Source organism: Amblyraja radiata, chromosome 11 (genome assembly GCF_010909765.2).
Source record: "Amblyraja radiata isolate CabotCenter1 chromosome 11, sAmbRad1.1.pri, whole genome shotgun sequence".
In the NCBI taxonomy this organism is placed as follows: Eukaryota; Metazoa; Chordata; class Chondrichthyes; order Rajiformes; family Rajidae; genus Amblyraja; species Amblyraja radiata.
The window spans coordinates 49,040,936-49,059,137 of record NC_045966.1 but is presented as its reverse complement, the minus strand read 5'-3'; the positions used below and the strand labels follow the sequence as shown (position 1 = coordinate 49,059,137).

Genomic DNA, 18,202 nt, shown 5'->3' with positions numbered 1-18,202 from the left:
CTCACCTTTCACCCCACCAGCCGGCAAATACAACAAATAATCCTCCGCCATTTCCGCCACCTCCAACGTGACCCCACCACTCGCCACATCTTCCCATCTCCCCCTATGTCTTCCTTCCGCTAAGACCGCTCCCTCCGCAACTCCCTTGTCAATTCTTCCCTTCCCTCCCGTACCACCCCCTCCCCGGGCACTTTCCGTTGCAACCGCAAGAAATGCAACACCTGTCCCTTCACCTCCCCCCTTGACTCCATTCAAGGACCTAAGCAGTCGTTCCAGGTGCGACAAAGGTTCACCTGTATCTCCTCCAACCTCATCTACTGCATCCGCTGCTCTAGATGTCAGCTGATTTACATCAGGGAGACTAAGCGGAGGTTGGGCGATCGTTTCGCCGAACACCTCCGCTCAGTCCGCAATAACCTACCTGAACTCCCGGTGGCTCAGCACTTCAACTCCCCCTCCCATTCCCAATCCGACCTCTCTGTCCTGGGTCTCCTCCATTGCCAGAGTGAGCAACACCGGAAATTGGAGGAACAGCACCTCATATTCCGCCTGGGTTGCTTGCGTCCGGATGACATGAACGTTGAATTCTCCCAGTTTTGCTAGCCCTTGCTGTCTCCTCCCCTTCCTTAACCCTCGAGCTGTCTCCTCCCATCCCCCCGCCCTCGGGCTCCTCCTCCTCCCTTTTTCCTTCATTCTCCCCCCCCACCCCCCATCAGTCTGAAGAAGGGTTTCGGCCCGAAACGTCGCCTATTTACTTCGCTCCATAGATGCTGCTGCACCCGCTGAGTTTCTCCAGCATTTTTTTGTGTACTGTAATACTTTCACCTGTTTAAGAGTAGATATAATTGTTGGTTGGTTGGAGCGGATGGTATCTCAGTAATGTCATATTCATGCTACAAGATCATGAAGACCAAGACATCTTGTGGTTGCATTAAATTGTAGAGTAACAATATTAGGATAAATAATTTTATCAGAGTTGATAATAGATCTACGATTTTACATGGATGATGAAGAAGACACAAGGCAAAGATAAAGTGGGTATTTTTAGCTGGGCTTAATACGGATGAGAATCACTGCAATTTCTGTTTTCCCAATGTGGTAGTGGTACAGTTATTACAGTGTAATGAAAATCCTGAATTTAAGCACTGAGGGGTTGCAAGTTGGATGAGTTTGACGAGTGTATTGCTGTTTCTCAGTATATTATTAAGATATGATAATTAACAGGAAATTTCTATATGAGATTTGATGGCTACAAAATTTGGTCCGGACCCACCTTCAGACTGAAGAAGGTTCCCAAACTGAAATATCGACTGTTAATTTGCCTTCACAGACTCTGCCTGACCTGCTGAATTCCTTCAGCAGCTTATTTTTTGCTCAAGATTCCAGCATCTGCAGTATGTCCGTTTCTTATGCAGGTGCACCCCGACATAGAGTTCCACCAGGATTTAAAAAAACTTTTTTTTTATAATTAAAATATGTAAGGAAGAGTTTTAAAAGTACAATGCAGTGTCTGCATCTGCAAACTTTACTCCATTTTGGATGTGAGCCTGTCAGAAATGTAGATTATTGAATTTAAATGATTGAATATAGGGCTTTTATCATTTCTTTTAGATTCCTTGTGCGAGTATCTTACCTGGAGATTTATAATGAGGAGGTTCGTGATCTTCTTGGAAAGGATCAGAGTCAGAGACTGGAGGTAAGAAGCTGAGTTGATGTTGCGCAACCAGCTAAAGTGGAAGGAAAATCCACCCATTAATCTTGTCATTTACCAGATATTCCTTTCCCACAGTCATATAGATTTGGGGTCCACGATGACTTTCAGCAGATATGAAAGACCATGTAAAAACCCATGGGTTTGCCACGGTTCTTTTAATAGTAAGGCCAACTTTAAAATTTATTTACAATTTAATAATCCTTTTTACTTGCAGTGTTGATTTGTTTTCTACTTTATAATCCACTACTTGTACAGGAAAATGGATTTGACTATCCTTTGGGGCAACTTATTTTCTTCCATTCTACCATATTATTGTCCTGTGGTAGAATTCAAAATGACTCCAGTTAGTTTGATTTTGAGAGTAATAATGGTAATTCAGTCTTCTTGATTTTCATGTTGTATTTCAAATTCATCTGCTTCATTGTATAGGTTAAGGAACGGCCTGATGTTGGAGTATATATTAAAGATCTCTCTGGTTATGTAGTAAACAATGCAGATGACATGGACCGTATTATGACTTTAGGGAATAAAAACCGTAAGTTTACAAAATAATTTAATAATGGAAGTTTTGTCATGGGATTCGTACTTTGTACTTTGGTAGACCAACATTTTTTTGTTAATAAGTCAATCTTAAGAATCTCGCCGTAATGTTATTTGTTAACATTTCCCATCAGTTTAGTCAAATGCACCAGAGATGTCTCTTCTAGTTAAAAAATACAAATCAAACATCTGGAAAACCAGTGGACATTTTGTAATCTCTCCAATTTAAAATAAATTAGCCAATCTTATTGATCCCTGAGCTGTCTCTCGTTCGACACTGAGGGATATGGGGAACAAAATTAAACTCTATCCCCATAAATTTGCAAAACTATCAAATTAGGTTAGGGATATTCAATTGTATGTCCTTGAGAGTGTCCATATTAAAGCTGATGGTTATAGTGGAATTTTATTCATAGTTCATGAATTTCCTTGAAAGTTTGAGGTATGTTAGTATTTTCTCAATTATCTCGTAATGTCAGGAATGGCATCATCATAAGTAGTAACTAGGCCATTTTTGAATTTTCTTTATTCGGAAGCTTTGTGTTGAGGGTGGATTTGAATATTTCCGTTCTAACCTTTTGAAATTTGTAACTATTTTAATTCTTTTCTTTGACGCCCTGAGAAATATTGTTAAATTTATATATTTGTGTTGGATTAAAAAATACGTGCTACTACTTAGCTATCAAACTACATGAAGTCTATAAACAGAATCCATGATAAAAGATGAACAAAGTAGATTTTTTCTAACAGTGGCAAAAGGTTTTGTGTCTTTCAAATCAGAGGAGGGAGAATTGCATCCCATTGGCAGAATTATTTTGTGTAAAAACCTCAGCTATGTTTTGCATCTGGCTTTTAAAAGAAAATGGCCATACGTTGATATTAGTCTTTTGTTTTTCTTCCAGGTTCTGTTGGTGCCACAAATATGAATGAGCACAGTTCTCGTTCTCATGCTATTTTCACCATTACTATTGAGTGTAGTGAAAAAGGAATAGATGGAAATATTCACGTGCGCATGGGCAAGCTACACCTCGTTGATCTTGCTGTAAGAATTGGCAATATATCCTAGACAACATATTTAAATAATAGAAGTACATTTTGAATGTATAATGTGTTATGTATTACCTGTATTTTGAATTACCTAACTTTAAACTATGGTTTTGCAGATTTTTTTGTATTTTTAAATCTTTTTTTATACTTTCTTGGTTATGTTTGTGTTAATTTTGTCTAATCTAATCACCCATTACTAATAACTGAATTCCAAGTCTGACATCCTTCTTTTCCTTTCCTATTTTCAGTATTTTGTTCTGCCAATAAATTTCAGATTTAACCACTTTGACACATGGTGACCTTCATCTAATCATTACCTCCATAATTACTGCACATTCTCTTGAATCACTATGGATATTACCCCTCTTTCTCATAAGTTTGCTTTTTAAAAGGTAGCACATGACATGAACACTTCTCCTATTGTGTTCTGTAGTACGCTCAAACATTTTTGCAATATGTGCATTAATATATTTGTTGAAAATGCTCTGGGTTCTTTAGTGAAAAGCTGCAAAATTTAAATAATGTCATGGCCACTATATTTTATCTATTTCCTTTTTTTTAATACTGCAGTTTGTTCACCAACTTCTGTGAAATTGTTCACTACCTAATAGTATGCCAAGTGCATTTATAAATTAATCAGCTAGAAACATGAACTCTGGTTTGAACTCCACACATTCTTCCTGAAGTGTTGAATATATCCTGCCTTTCCAGTTTTATAATTTCATATTTTCAGCATCTGATATGCTCTAACGATTATTAAAAAATATTAAAAGCATTTTCATCTTAGCCTAGTGTAATAGCATTTGTTGCTCTCGTTAGACCATTGTATATTCTCCTGAATTTGAACATAACATTTAGGGTGACATCTGAGTAGGTGAAAGATATTAGTTAAATATTTGAATTGGGTCGTTTCCCTGCAGAGAAAAACAATAAATAATTTAGATCAGTGAACTCTCATCAGAAGGATAGAACTACTTCCTTTCCCACATAAGCTGCCTGACTGGTTGACTATTTGCAGCAATTTTGTTTTTGTTAATCTGTCTTTATAATGGCTCAATAATGTATGGTGCATTTCATTATTTATTGCCATCCACTTGGAAATATTTGTAAAGCATATATCAGGTTCAATCTTTGTAATCATGAAAGCAGATTTTAAAATTTTCATTGCAAAAAATTGGTCCCATTATTTGTGCTTGCAGGGTTCAGAACGGCAAGGAAAAACTGGAGCCACAGGGCAGCGATTAAAAGAAGCAACAAAGATTAACCTCTCATTGTCCACCCTTGGTAATGTTATCTCGGCCCTTGTTGATGGTAAAAGTACACATGTGCCATATCGTAACTCCAAGTTGACACGTTTACTTCAAGATTCATTAGGAGGTAATTCGAAGACCATGATGGTGAGATTATAATTTTGTCCTTCTGGTACTTAATAGATAAAGAATCGTTTTGTGAGATTACATTGTATTTGAACATTGTTAATAGCATTCGCATCAGCAGACACTTGCACCTGTAAATCAAAAGTGTCATCTAAAAAAGTGTAGAATCTTAACATATGTTATGCTATTGCTTATGTTAACCCACTACACATAAGTGGGTTGCTTCCTATAGATAAAACAGGATAAAATTATTATGAATATAAATATTAATAAAAATATTATTTACAGTTAATGTTTGACTTTTTCTGAAAGAATGATGGGATGGCATAGTGCTACGAATGAATTTATTTTTAGCTTGAGGATTTTTATTGGAGAGGTAGAAAATCTAATGTGGCTAATTATGAGGTTCACATTAATTGACAACATTGTTATCTGTCTGCATCTTTTCATAGACGTCAATAGAACTTCATTGCCTAATTTTCTTAAAATGAAAGTTTACATCACCAACAACGTTAAATATTGGGCTGTGAGTTATTTGTAAATTGCTTTTTGATTTAATAATTTCTGTAGACCACAGATCACTCGCAACTTACTAACTGTGCTAACTTAGTTCCACTGCAATGTTCACTTTATGTTATGACAGAGGACTCTAATTTCCCATTGCTTGACATATCCTTACAGCAAAGTTGCTAAGACTGACTACTCAGTATCACAGGGTTGAACGTGAATCATGTTTTCTCTTTTACCATTTTATAATTAGTGTGCAAACATTGGACCAGCGGATTATAACTATGATGAAACCATCAGTACTTTACGGTATGCAAACAGAGCAAAGAATATCAAGAATAAAGCTAGAATTAATGAAGATCCTAAAGATGCTCTTCTGCGTCAGTTCCAGAAGGAAATTGAAGATCTCAGGAATAAACTGAAGGAAGGTACTGACCCATGATGTAAAGGAAAACTGAGCTACAGATTAAATAAAAATATAAGGGATCCCTAGATTGCAATTGATCTGATTTACAGAGGTTTGACTGTACACAACTTATCTTGCACATTTTTAAAGAAGTTAAAATAGAGTGTTTCATGGCATTCATTAATAAGTGAATACAGTATATATTCCATCGGTTTAATTATTGGGTAGTGTTAATGTGATTATTAAATGAAACGAAGGAATTATAGTAAGTACTAGACCAAGTGGGACCTGTTCGGCCCAGTTCCCCCAACATAGAAACATAGAAAATAGGTGCAGGAGTAGGCCATTCGGCCCTTCGAGCCTGCACTGCCATTCAATATGATCATGGCTGATCAACGCAATATTCCACCAAACTGCAGTATGGTTGACGGGTTCCCATTGTGACGACAGAGATCCCCGTTGTGACACGAGTCACGGCACCCCTCCCCTAACTGCGCAGGCACGGCTGGCAAGTGGGAGCGCGACTGCAACGTTTTAAAGTCTAAAATGGCAACAACTTGTAAAAAATAAGATCAATGTTAATGCATCTCAATCTCCCTCCTCAGTCCCCTATTCCCCTCTTCCCCTCATCCATTATCCTCCCTCTCCCCACCCTCCACCAACCCTCCTCTGCTTCCTCCCCTCAACCCCCCCATCCTCCCCTCCTCTCTCTTCTCCCTCCGCTCCTCCTTTACAATGAAAGTAAGCATGCAGGTACAGCAGGCAGTGAAGAAAGCGAATGGCATGTTGGCCTTCATAACAAGAGGAGTTGAGTATAGGAGCAAAGAGGTCCTTCTACATTTGTACAGGGCCCTAGTGAGACCACAGCTGGAGTATTGTGTGCATTTTTGGTCCCCTAATTTGAGGGAAGACATTCTTGCTATTGAGGAAGTGCAGTGTAGGTTTACAAGGTTAATTCCCGGGATGGCGGGACTGTCATATACTGAGAGAATGGAGCGGCTGGGCTTGTATACTCTGGAATTTAGAAGGATGAGAGGGCATCTCATTGAAACATATAAGATTATTAAGGGTTTGGACCCGCTAGATGTTGGGGGAGTCCAAAACCAGGGGCCACAGTTTAAGAATAAGGGGTAAGCCATTTAGAACGGAGATGAGGAAACGCTTTTTCACACAAAGAGTTGTGAGTCTGTGGAATTCTCTGCCTCAGAGGGCAGTGAAGGCCGGTTCTCTGGATACTTTCAAGAGAGAGCTAGATAGGGCTCTAAAATATAGGGGATATGAGGAGAAGGCAGGAACGGGTTACAGATTGGGGATGATCAACCATTATCACATTGAATGGCGGTGCTGGCTCGAAGGGCTGAATGGCCTACTCCTGCACCTATTGTCTATTACCTCACCATCCCTCTTCCTACCCCTATCCTCCATTCCCCTTCATCCCCCAGCACCCTCCACCTTCTCCCCCCCTCCCTCGTCTTTTCCCACTCATCCCCTCCCCCACTCCCTCCTTCACCTCTCCCTCCCTTTCCTTTCCCCTGCCCTAAGCCCTCCCTCCATAATCCGTCTCCCTTCCCTACCCTTCTCTTCTCCCTCTATCCCCCTGCTCCCCCACTCCTCACCTCCACCCACCCCCACAATGAAAATCGTGATTTAAAAAAAACGAAACCTCCCCCCTATCCCACCTCCCGACAATGAAAATCGCGATTTTTAAAATAAAGTGAAACCTCCCCCCTATCCCACCCCACCCCACAAAATGAAATTGTGGATTTTTGTTTTAAATGAAACCTCCCTCCTATCCCTGAAAATCACGATTTAAAAAAACAAAACGTTCTTATGTACCGTATTTTCTGGCAATGATGAAGCACCTGCGTCGAAGATGCACCCCCAATTTAAGTTGATAAATTTTGAGAAAATGTTGGCGGGACAGGATCAAGGGTTTGGTTAGTCCAGGGCTCGGCAACATCGCCTGCACAAACAAACAAGATGACAGTTTTAGTAATATACATCTATATTATTAAAAGTCTGATCTTCACCACTTCCTGTTGTTCTGTATATTGATTTTAGAAAAAACGCTGCCACTTACCGCTGTGATTTTTGGCCATCTTACTCCAGAGTCCCCCTCCACTGCGCAGGACAAGATGATTTTTCCCATCGATGAAAAATAAAAGAGTTACCCGTGTTTAAAAAATGTTGAGATTCTCTCTCCTGAAGGCCACGCCCCTTCGGAGGGACTATAAAACCCAAAGTGTTGAGTGCCTCAGTCAGTCTCTGCAAGACGGGGGAGCGAGTGAGTCACGTCTCTCAGTCTGAGCTGTGAATAATACTGAATACATGTCTACTAAACTGTGAGTGGTTTTACTGACCTGTCATTGCGCTTAATGTGGTTTGAAAATATAGTTTGGAAATGCTAAAGCTGTGTTGCCTTTGGTTTGGAAATGCTAAAGCTGTGTTGCCTTTGGTTTGGAAATGCTAAAGCTGTGTTGCCTTTGGTTTGGAAATGCTAAAGCTGTGTTGCCTAAGGTTTGGAAATGCTAAAGCTGTGTTGCCTAATTAAAGTTGCCTTGCCTAATTAAAGTTGCCTTGCCTTCTATATAATTAATAGTCTAATCTTGACCACTTCCTGTTTGCGCTTTATATTGATTTTAGAACAAACGCTACCACGTACGGCTGTGATTTTTGGCCATCTTACTCAGTCCCCCTCCGCTCATCAGGTGCCGAGAATTTTTCCCATCGATGAAAAATAAAAGAGTTATTAGTGTTTAAAAAATGTTGAGATTCTCTCTCCAGTTATTCACGCATGAAGGCCACGCCCCTTCTGGTGGGAGGGGGAGAGGGACTATAAAACCCAGAAGTGTGGCCGTGGCTCAGTCTCTGCAAGATGGAGGAGGGAGAGGTCACGACTCACTGTCTTTAATGGCCTTGCACCCTGCTTGAAATGGTATGAAACTGCACTTGAATTTGGTGGCCTTGCACCCTGCTTGAAGTGGTAAGAAACTGCACTTGAATTTGGTGACCTTGCACCATGCTTGAAATGGAATTTCAAGGAATAGCCGTGTCCACTGTCAGCCCACCAGCCGTGAGTGAGTGAGCTGCCAGCACAACAGGCTTGAGTGACTGAGCCGCCAGCCCAAGAATCCATTCGGCCCACAATGTCCATACTAGCCCTCTGGAAACCAGTCCCTTCGGCCCACAACACCCATACTAGTGCTCCTGAAAGCCCCCACCCCTTCCCCACTGGCCACCAATATTGGAATTAGTGGAGAGGTGGAATATTGCGTTGGGGGACCAGCTCTCCCGTGTGATGCTGGGACCCACTTAGTCTAGTGTATGTATATATATATATATAGATATATATAGATATATATAGATATATATAGATATGCAGTGTGAGATGATATGGATAGCTATAGAAAATGGATGTTCTCAGGAATCAAACCCTCATGCAACCAGGGAACTGCTTGTATTTAATTTATTGTAACGATTTGTAGGCGAAGAAATCTCTGGTTCAGAAATAAGTGCGTCTGAAGATGAAGAAGAAGAAGGGGAAAATGGAGAGGGAAGAGAGAAGAAAAAGAAACGGAAAGGTGCCTGTATAAATTAACCTTCATGTAGTTGGCCTTGATATGTTGATGTTATGTTAATACTCTAATGTCTTCACTTTACCTAATTGCTTATCTTAATATTTGCATTTCTACATAAGGGTACATACACAAATATTTTTCATTTGCCTGAAGAAAACATACGGGCCATTAAATTATTGTATGACAGGTTAATTATTGTAACAGGTAGTACCTTCATTATTATACCAACAAATTATGCTTCTGTTATTTTAAAGTATCCACATGCTTGTTAAATGCAAATCCCACTTCAGTTCTAAAATGTACTGCTGCTATGCTTTCTAACATATCAGTTTAAATGTTAAACCAGAATCCTATTTTCCCCATGGGGGCATGTAAAATATCCCATGTTAAATAAAGAGCATAGATCACTCATGATCATATTGAATGGTGAAGGGCTGAGTGACCCACTCCTGCTCCATCATTCTTGTGTTCTTCTCTTTATTGCGGTTAACATTTCTTATGTGGTCAAACCTCATTAAAACCAATTCTGGTTAATTATCTTTTACTTTATGGGATCTAGAAAATTGCTGTTGTATTATAACAAAAGATGCAGGAGTAATTCATGCAGTCCCTCAAGCCACACCACCATTCAATGAAATCTTTGCTAATATTTTGTATGAATTTTCCTATCATAAACCTTGATTCACTCTCTCAATAAAAAATCAGTGCTTCTTCACCTTGAATATACATTGATTTGACTAACGCAACTATGGAATTATTAATTCCAATAATTCAAAACCCAAAATAAAATGTTCTTCCTCTCAGTCTTGGGTGGTTGGTGCCTTCATTGTGAGACAGTGCTGTCTTGTTCTAGATAGGTCCTTACATTAATTATCCTGACAAACCCATCTTGGATTGCAGTGAGATTATCTCTGGACTCGGGTTTTATCCATTCTGTTCTATGCTAATTTGTATTAGAATATAATTGCTTCGATTGCCAATGATTACACAGGAATCCTGACTATATTTCTGTTGAGAGTGATTGCAGGATAATATTTAGACATTGACTGAATACCCCTCAAATAGAGGCACAGAACAGAAACAGGCCTTTCTTGTTCATTGAGTTCAGAACAACCACCCAATTTGGCCCTGATTTGGCTTGGTCTTCTTCCTGACCCAAAACATCATTGATCTATTTTATCCAGAGATGCTACCTAACCCACTGAGTTACTCCAGCATTTTGTACCATCATTGGTTTAAACTAGCATATCCAGTTCCTTTTTATTACACCAGCCACCCATTTTTGCTCTCCCAACATTTTTAGCAACTCCTACTAGATTCTACCACTCACTTAGACTTTGGGGGAGGGGGAGAGTGGAATTTACAATAACCAGTTAACCTACCATTTGCAAGTCTTTGACATGCATGCATTGTTGTATATAGTCTATTTTGGCCCGTCTACCTTTTTTTCTGTAGTTTTAAATTTGTACTTTGAAATTGAGATAGAAAACAACTTGAGGAAGGAGGTGACCAAGGGCGATGGATGTTGTCCACATGGATTCAGTAAGGCATTTGATAAAATACCCCATTGTAAACTGATCGAAGATTAAGATGCACGGGATTAACAGGTCGTATGGATTCGGAACTGGTTTAGTGATAGAATGAAGAGAGTTGTGGTGGAAGGACAATCTACAGGCTGAAAGTCTGTGACCAGTGGAGTTCCGTGATGGGGCTTTTTCACGGGGCGAGTTGACGCAAGATGTCACCAGAGTGAAGTGGTCGTGGTCCAGCACGAGTCTCGCACGATATAACGGGGGGTAGATAAAGAGTTCCCACGGTACTCGGCATTTCTGTTATTTGTGCGAGTGACTTGTCCGTCTCCCGAACTTTCGCGTTAAATCTTGAATGAACATCGTGAACTACACGTGACACAAATGATGTAACTTTTTTTTTCACACACTATAAATATCTTCCCTTGGTTGAATTGGCTCATTTGGAGACATGCCTATACTAAGTAATTTCGAGTACAGGATGGTGGTTTTGTTAATTGACGCGCTGTCTGCGACTTTTTTACTTTGTAGCTGCAGGGCACAGACAGACTTATAAGAGAAGTTTAAGTTAACTGCAAACACAGCACTTTTACATCAATAGCAATGTATGTTTTTAAATCTTGGATAACATTAAATGGTTCTCCTCTTGATGAACATATATCGTTATATAAACTCACATGAGCACTCGGGAAACTCGGCAGCCTTCGTCTCCAGCAGGTTCCTTTTTCTCTCCCTGTTTCTATAATCCTCTCTGGATTTATCGTAGAGAATCTCGTTAAATTGGTACCATTCTACAAGTTCCCCCTCTTGTTCCCTGGTGAAGTCATATGGCCTTACCTTCTGCCATCTTCCCTTTACATAAGCGTCTGTAGAGGCTATTCCTACAACGGCTACTGGGGAGGCAATCTGAAATCCACCTTGCTCACCCTCTCCCTGCTCCAAGGAGCCCACAGGCAGTGTTATCTGTGGCATCTCCTGTTGCCTCTCCACCTGTCTCTCTTGCTGCGTCTCCTCCTCATTCTCCTGCATGGCAAAAACATCTCTGACACGCTTTACCCCCTTTCTTTGAGATTTTCTGGGAGCCATCTCTGCAAGTGTTCCTGTTAAAAAGATTATCCAACAATGACAATTAGGTGGGACGTCCTCGAAGGACACATGTTCCCTTGTCGATATTGAGACCACCTTTTTTACTCACCTTCTGTCCCCTCTGTCCAGCTTCCGGGTTTACTGTTCGCAGGAGTTCCCACGCGCTATATCTAAAATCTGAAGTTAGGTAATGTCTAAAGGAACTGCAGACGCTGGTTAATGCTGGTTAATACGCACAGAAGGACACAAAATGTTGGTGTAACTCAGCAGGTAAGTCAGATCTGGGAAGAAAAACATAAAAAGCTGGAGTAAGTCAGCGGGTCAGGCAGCATCTCTGGAGAAAAAGAATAGGTGGCGATTCGAATCGGAACCCTTCTTCAGACAGCCTAATCGGAATTGAGTCTGAAGATGTGTCTCATCCCGAAACATCAGCTATTTTTCTCCAGAGATGCTGCTTGACTCGCTGAGTTACTCCAGCTTTTTGTGTCTGTCTTCAGTTTAAACCAGCATGTGCAGTTCACTCCTTACACGGGTCTCTGTACACCATTGATTGGTAGCGTTCCGGACCCTGCTTCGGAAAGGCATCGATCGCTAGTCGGCGAGGACTCCGACCTGTATCTCTCAAAGAAGTACATGTGAAAAATTTCTCACGGACCATAAAAATGCGTAACCTTTCAGTAAAGTCCCTTTTAAAGTCCCTTTTAAAGATTATAGTTATTTTCTTGAATCTCATTAACATAACTCATGAATAAGTTGATGTCCATATGCGGATGCAAATCTTTATTTTTATTTATTTTTTAAATTCAATCCCACAGAAGACAATTTTTACTCACCTTCTGTCCCCTCTGTCCAGCTTCCGGGTTCACCGTTCGCAGGAGTTCCCACAGTACCCGCAAGAGTTATTACGGATATCGCACTGGCCACTATGTTCATACAATGTTGCAATGCTCAACCACAAGTGTACAAGTCACTCTTGGAGAAATTCAAACTTTCTTGAATTTTCTCCCGAGTGACCAAGATACACGATTACCTGCCGTTAGCGCTACGGTGGTCCACGGTGGTCCACGAATGCCGTACTGTTATCGCACGAGGTTCCCACGATGTTAAACTCTGGTTAACTCTTGCGTCAAGTCGCCCCGTGAAAAGGCCGCTTTAGGATCTCTACTGAGACCTGTTTGTAAGATAGATATATAAACAACTTGCATGTGAATGTAAGGAAGGTTGGTCAGTAAGTTTGCAGATGACACCAAGATTGCTGGGGTCGCAGACTGTGAGGAAGGTTGTCGAAGTATGCAGCGGGAATAGATCAGCTGCAGATATGGGCAGAGAAATTGCAGATCGAAATTAATCCGAACAAGTGTCAAATGTAAAGGGCCTGTCCCACTATACGAGTTTACCCAAGAGCTCTCCCGAGTTTAAAAAAAAAAATCAAACACGTGGTAAGTACGTAGAATGCAAGTACGTAGAAGAACGGGTACATCGGAGCTAGGGACTTTTCTTAGCGGCTCGTAACGCTAACGGTAGGTACTCGGGAAACGCGGTAAGCTCGTGATGTTTTTTCAACGTTGAAAAGTGTCCACGAGAACCCCGAGTACCTACGAGCGGCTATTACCGTAATTCTCCGAGTTCGAATCGGGAAACTCGGGAGAACTCTTGAATTACCTCGTACAGTGGGACAGGCCCTTAAGGGGAAAATATACAATTAATGGCAAAACCTTTAAAAACTTTGACGTACAGAGGGACCTTGGGGTCGAAGTCGATAACTCTCTGAAAGTGGCAACATAAGTAGATAAAGTGATAAAGAAGGCCTATGGTATGTTTGCCTTTATTTATTGGGGCATTGGGTATAAGAGTCAGGGAGTCATTATACATGCCAAACTTAGTGAAAAGAGTTCACGAAAGTTGAGTTTTAAGTTATGTGATCGAAGCAAGATTGTTCTTTCAGGCCTCAAAATGCAACCTTTGAGCCATATTAACTTGCCTGGCCTAAAATTTTCTCGGAGCAATTAACGTATCTGGATTATACCTGTTCTGCCCTATTTTAGCAGCCAACAAGGCACTTAATTAGCTGTTCTTTTCAGCAAGTTACATGTTAATGAAGCATTAAATTAGAAAATGTCAGAAGTACTCAACATATCAGGCAGCAGCTGTGAAGAGAGAAACAGAGTTGATGGTTCAAGTGATGACTTTACACCAGGAGTATGAGATACATTAAGATCCTCCTGCTGCCACAGAGAGAACCTTGGAAGAGGAGAGGGGGGGGAGGGATTAGGAGCTCCCTGTCCTTGTCCTTACAAGCCTAACCCTGTTCTTGATGAGAGGCAGCAAATGTGCCTGGGCAGCAGAACTCCTAAGATGATATGGGAATTAAACATTTACGTACTTAAACATGTTTAGGAATCCTAGTGGATTCAAATATTTGTAACCATTTCTCAATGATTTTGATTGTCAGCTGAAAGATGGGTTTAGAGGTTTGTTATATGCAACTCAAACCTCTATTATTACAATAACAAACTTGCATGAGTTGCTAAAGAAATTTGTGGAGAGAACTACATTTCAAAATAAACTTTATCCACTAAATTCATGTTTAAATAACTAGTGCTTTTACATAGGCTTTTAATTAAAAATAAGTAAATAAATAACTAGAGCTTTTTGCTAGTGCAATTTTATTTCTTAACATGCACGGTTACGATTTGTAGGACTCATTATCTTTAACTTTCTTTTGTATTTGCGACAGTTTGTGCTTGAGTTGTGATCTCCATCGCTTTGGCTATTGGAAATGCCAAAAATAATGACTTGATTTTTGTCTCTTTTCCCTCCTACATTCGCATGCTGCCTTTGTATGGCCTACTAACTTTTTGCCAATTCAAGACCAAGCAGGTTTGTGACCTCAATTGTACTTTTTTTTAGTATAATGTTTTTTTTATATACACTTTACTGTGTGGGCAGTTGCCTTTACAAGAACTAAACACAATTCCACTAAACTGATGCACTGCGTGTTTACTAAGGAGCAGCTTATCTATTTTAAATAGCCCATAATGAAGGAGGTGAAATGAACTGAGATGGAAACCCAATTAAGATGCTAAATAAAAAAGTTTACGATTAGATTGTGTATAGAAACAGTATGTTGTTGATAATAGTTCAGCCTTAAATATTTAAACATATCAAGCAATTTATTAAAAACATTTTAAAGAACAAACATTAAGTAAAATAAAAGTAACCAAACCACTTAGTTTTATTTGCTATTTTATTGGGATGTACAGGGCTCGAAATTAACGGTTGCCCGGGTGCCAATGACCACCCAAAGTGCCGTCGGGCAACCTAAACGCCGACTTATTTTGCCCAGCTTGGCACTGTAGATACTAGTTTATACCGATAGACACAAACAACTGGAGTAACTCAGCAGGTTAGGCAGCATCTCTGGAGAAAACGAACGTGATGTTTCGTGTCGGCGGCGGCTGTATTGTAGGGCAAAGATACTAGGAGCGGGGTGACGAAGGGTCGGAGCCAATGACGGGCCCCGAATAGCGGCAGCAGTGGCCGTGACAGCGGCTCCTTCTCCTCCCACACCCCGCCCACCCTGATAGCGGCCGCTACTTACAAATCCGCTAACGGCACTTTCAAAACAAACCCTCCCGCACGCCGAGGCCGGGAGGAGGGAGGGAGGGGGAGGCCTCCTTCCGCTGTCTGAAGCAGCTGCACCAAAGATCCTATAGGTATAGGATCTTTGAGCTGCACCGCTCGGCCCCGCACCTTGCTGTTGGCCGGCGGAGGAGGGGAGGCGGTGGCGAGGAGATCCCAACCGCCTTCCCCTTTGGCGGCGGCACTTGGCGGTGGACAGGGACGGCCAAGGCTGTGGGGCGATGTTGTCCGAGGAGCGCTGACCTTCCTCCTGGGACCCCTCCTCTGCATCCCGCACTGATCCCCAGTCCCGCCTCTGTTCATCCTGCGCTGATCATCCTATCCACCTCGCATTGATTCTCCTACCACCCCCCCATCCATCCTACACTGGTCCCCCAATTCATCCTGTACTGACCCCCCTTCCCATCCATCCTGCACTTCTACCCCCATTCATCCTGCACGGAGCCACCCATTCATCCCGTACTGACCCACCCTCCATTTACCCTGCACCAATCCCACCCCATCCATCCTGTAGTGATCTCCCCATTCATCTTTTACTGATCACCCATTCATCCTGTACTAATCCCCTCATTCATCCTGTACTGATCCCCTCATTCATCCCGTACTGATCCCCTCATTCATCCCGTACTGATCCCCCATTCATCCTATACTGATCCCCTCATTCATCCTATACTGATCCCCTCATGCATCCTGTAATGATCCCCCATCATCTTTTACTGAACCCCCCATTCAACTTGCACTGATCCCCTCATTCATCCTGTAATGATCCCCCATTCATCCTGCACAGACCCTCCGATCCACACTGTACTGAACCCCCCCCCCCCCATTCATCCTGTACTGATTCCCCCCCATTTATCCTGCGCTGACACCCCCCCCCCCCCATCCATCCTGTACTGCTGATCCCCACTTTCAAGAAGAATGGGGGGAACAGTCTGAAGAAGAATCTCGACCCTGAAAAGTTGCCTATTTCCTTCGCTCCATAGATGCTGCCTCACCCGTTGAGTTTCTCCAGCACTTTTGTCTACCCCATTCATCCTGTACTGATCCCCCCCCATTCATCCTGTACTGATTTCCCCCCCCCCCCCATTCATCCTGCACAGACCCTCCGATCCACACTGTACTGACCCCCCTCCCTTCATCCTGTACTGAACCCCCCATTCGTCCTGTGCTGAGCTGCCCCCCCCCCCCCCCATCCACCCTGTACTGATCCCCCCATTCAAGAAGAATGGGGGGAACAGTCTGAAGATGGGTCTCGACCCGAAACATTGCCTATTTCCTTCGTTCCATAGATACTGCCTCACACGCTGAATTTCTCCAGCATTTTTGTCTATCCCCATTCATCCTATACTGAACCCCCCATTCATCCTGTACTGATCCCCCCCCCACATCCATCCCGTACTGATTCCCCCATTCAACACCACTGACATGCCCCGTGCTCTCCCCTCTCAATTTTACATACTCCAACCAACACGTGCTAATCCACCTGCCTCAATCCATCCATTCCGCACCGATTGCCTTCTCGACCCTCCCCCCCCCCCCCCCCCCCCCCGCCACCTATCCACCCCGTACTGATTCACACACCCCCTGACCCTATTGTGCTGGAAATGTCTTCAGAGCGAACATGGAGTATGTTTGATAACGGAATCCAATCAAATGTGTTTTAATTCCCGATGTTATTATTTGTTTTAGTCTATAAAGATGGATTAATTAAATTGTGAACACGTGAAACATTAAAACCGGTGTTTGATTGTCACTGCTACCGTTGACACGTTATTACAGAATTCATTTTAACGGCAAATCAATGCTCTTAATATGGAGTATCAGTACTGTAGTTATTTAATGAGAAAGATTCGCAACTATATGTTGGATTTATCCAGGGTTTACTTCTACAGTCGGTCATATACATCACAAATTTGGTCAGGAGATATTTCAGTTGAAATTTTAACGTTAATTCTGAAGTGGGAATGATGAAAAAAGCGTTTATCAACAAAAAAATTTAAACCTGGTGCGTACAAACCAGGTATCTTCATTGCTGTTCACAACATGTACATCTAATCTGAATATCCGGTAATGTGGCGTTTTGACACCTTTAAACATATTATCAAAAGAACATTTGCTGCAGTTATGGCCTTTGGCCATCTCTTGTCAGTTGGTGTAATGTTTAACCTGTTAGATGGGCATAGTCAGTTTTAACAGCTATTATCATACAATGCCTTTAGAAATTTCCTTGCAACCTGTATATTTTGTTATTATGTGGGAAGCGAGAGTGTTTCTGTACCAATAGCAATAACGACCTACGCTATGGCCATGTCATGGTAATTTTCGGTCCTTCACAGAAAACATGCTTGCATCAATCTGTAGTGTGCATGGTTAAGTATATATGTTACCATGGTCCAGGATTTATTGACACAGGTTGATCATATGCTGAATAATCCAACCACATTTTTGTTTGGAAGTGGAAAGAACTAATAAAAATTGCATTAATTGCAATGTGTAAAAAGAGTTGAGATATTGTATTATAATTTTGCTGCATGTCATTGTGGTATATATCATGTCTTGATTGGTGAATATGTTTAGTTTGTGACTTATTTGAAGCAGAAATAATATTTGAATGTAGACAAAATTGCTTGAGAAACTCGGCGGATGCGGCAGCATCTATGGAGCGAAGGAAATGGGCAACATTTTGAGGCCGAAAACCTTCTTCAGACTGAAGGGTTTCGGCCGAAATGTTGCCTATTTCCTTCGCTCCATAGATTCTGCCGCACCCGCTGAGTTTC

The 18,202-nt window shown here is 41.6% G+C and overlaps 1 protein-coding gene across 3 annotated transcripts in view; it reads left to right on the top strand.

The window, feature by feature from the left end:
- The window catches only part of kif3a (kinesin family member 3A), a 97,637-nt gene that overhangs the window by 57,439 nt on the left and 21,996 nt on the right, over positions 1-18,202 (top strand). For 2 of the 3 annotated variants that reach the window (XM_033029881.1, XM_033029883.1), the window contains 7 exons: positions 1,612-1,696; positions 2,144-2,249; positions 3,157-3,296; positions 4,501-4,698; positions 5,438-5,612; positions 9,076-9,171; positions 14,655-14,663. In XM_033029881.1, the coding sequence (XP_032885772.1) occupies positions 1,612-1,696; positions 2,144-2,249; positions 3,157-3,296; positions 4,501-4,698; positions 5,438-5,612; positions 9,076-9,171; positions 14,655-14,663 (809 nt within the window). The remainder of the gene's footprint in view (positions 1-1,611; positions 1,697-2,143; positions 2,250-3,156; positions 3,297-4,500; positions 4,699-5,437; positions 5,613-9,075; positions 9,172-14,654; positions 14,664-18,202) is intronic. The other variant, XM_033029882.1, reaches the window with a different exon arrangement.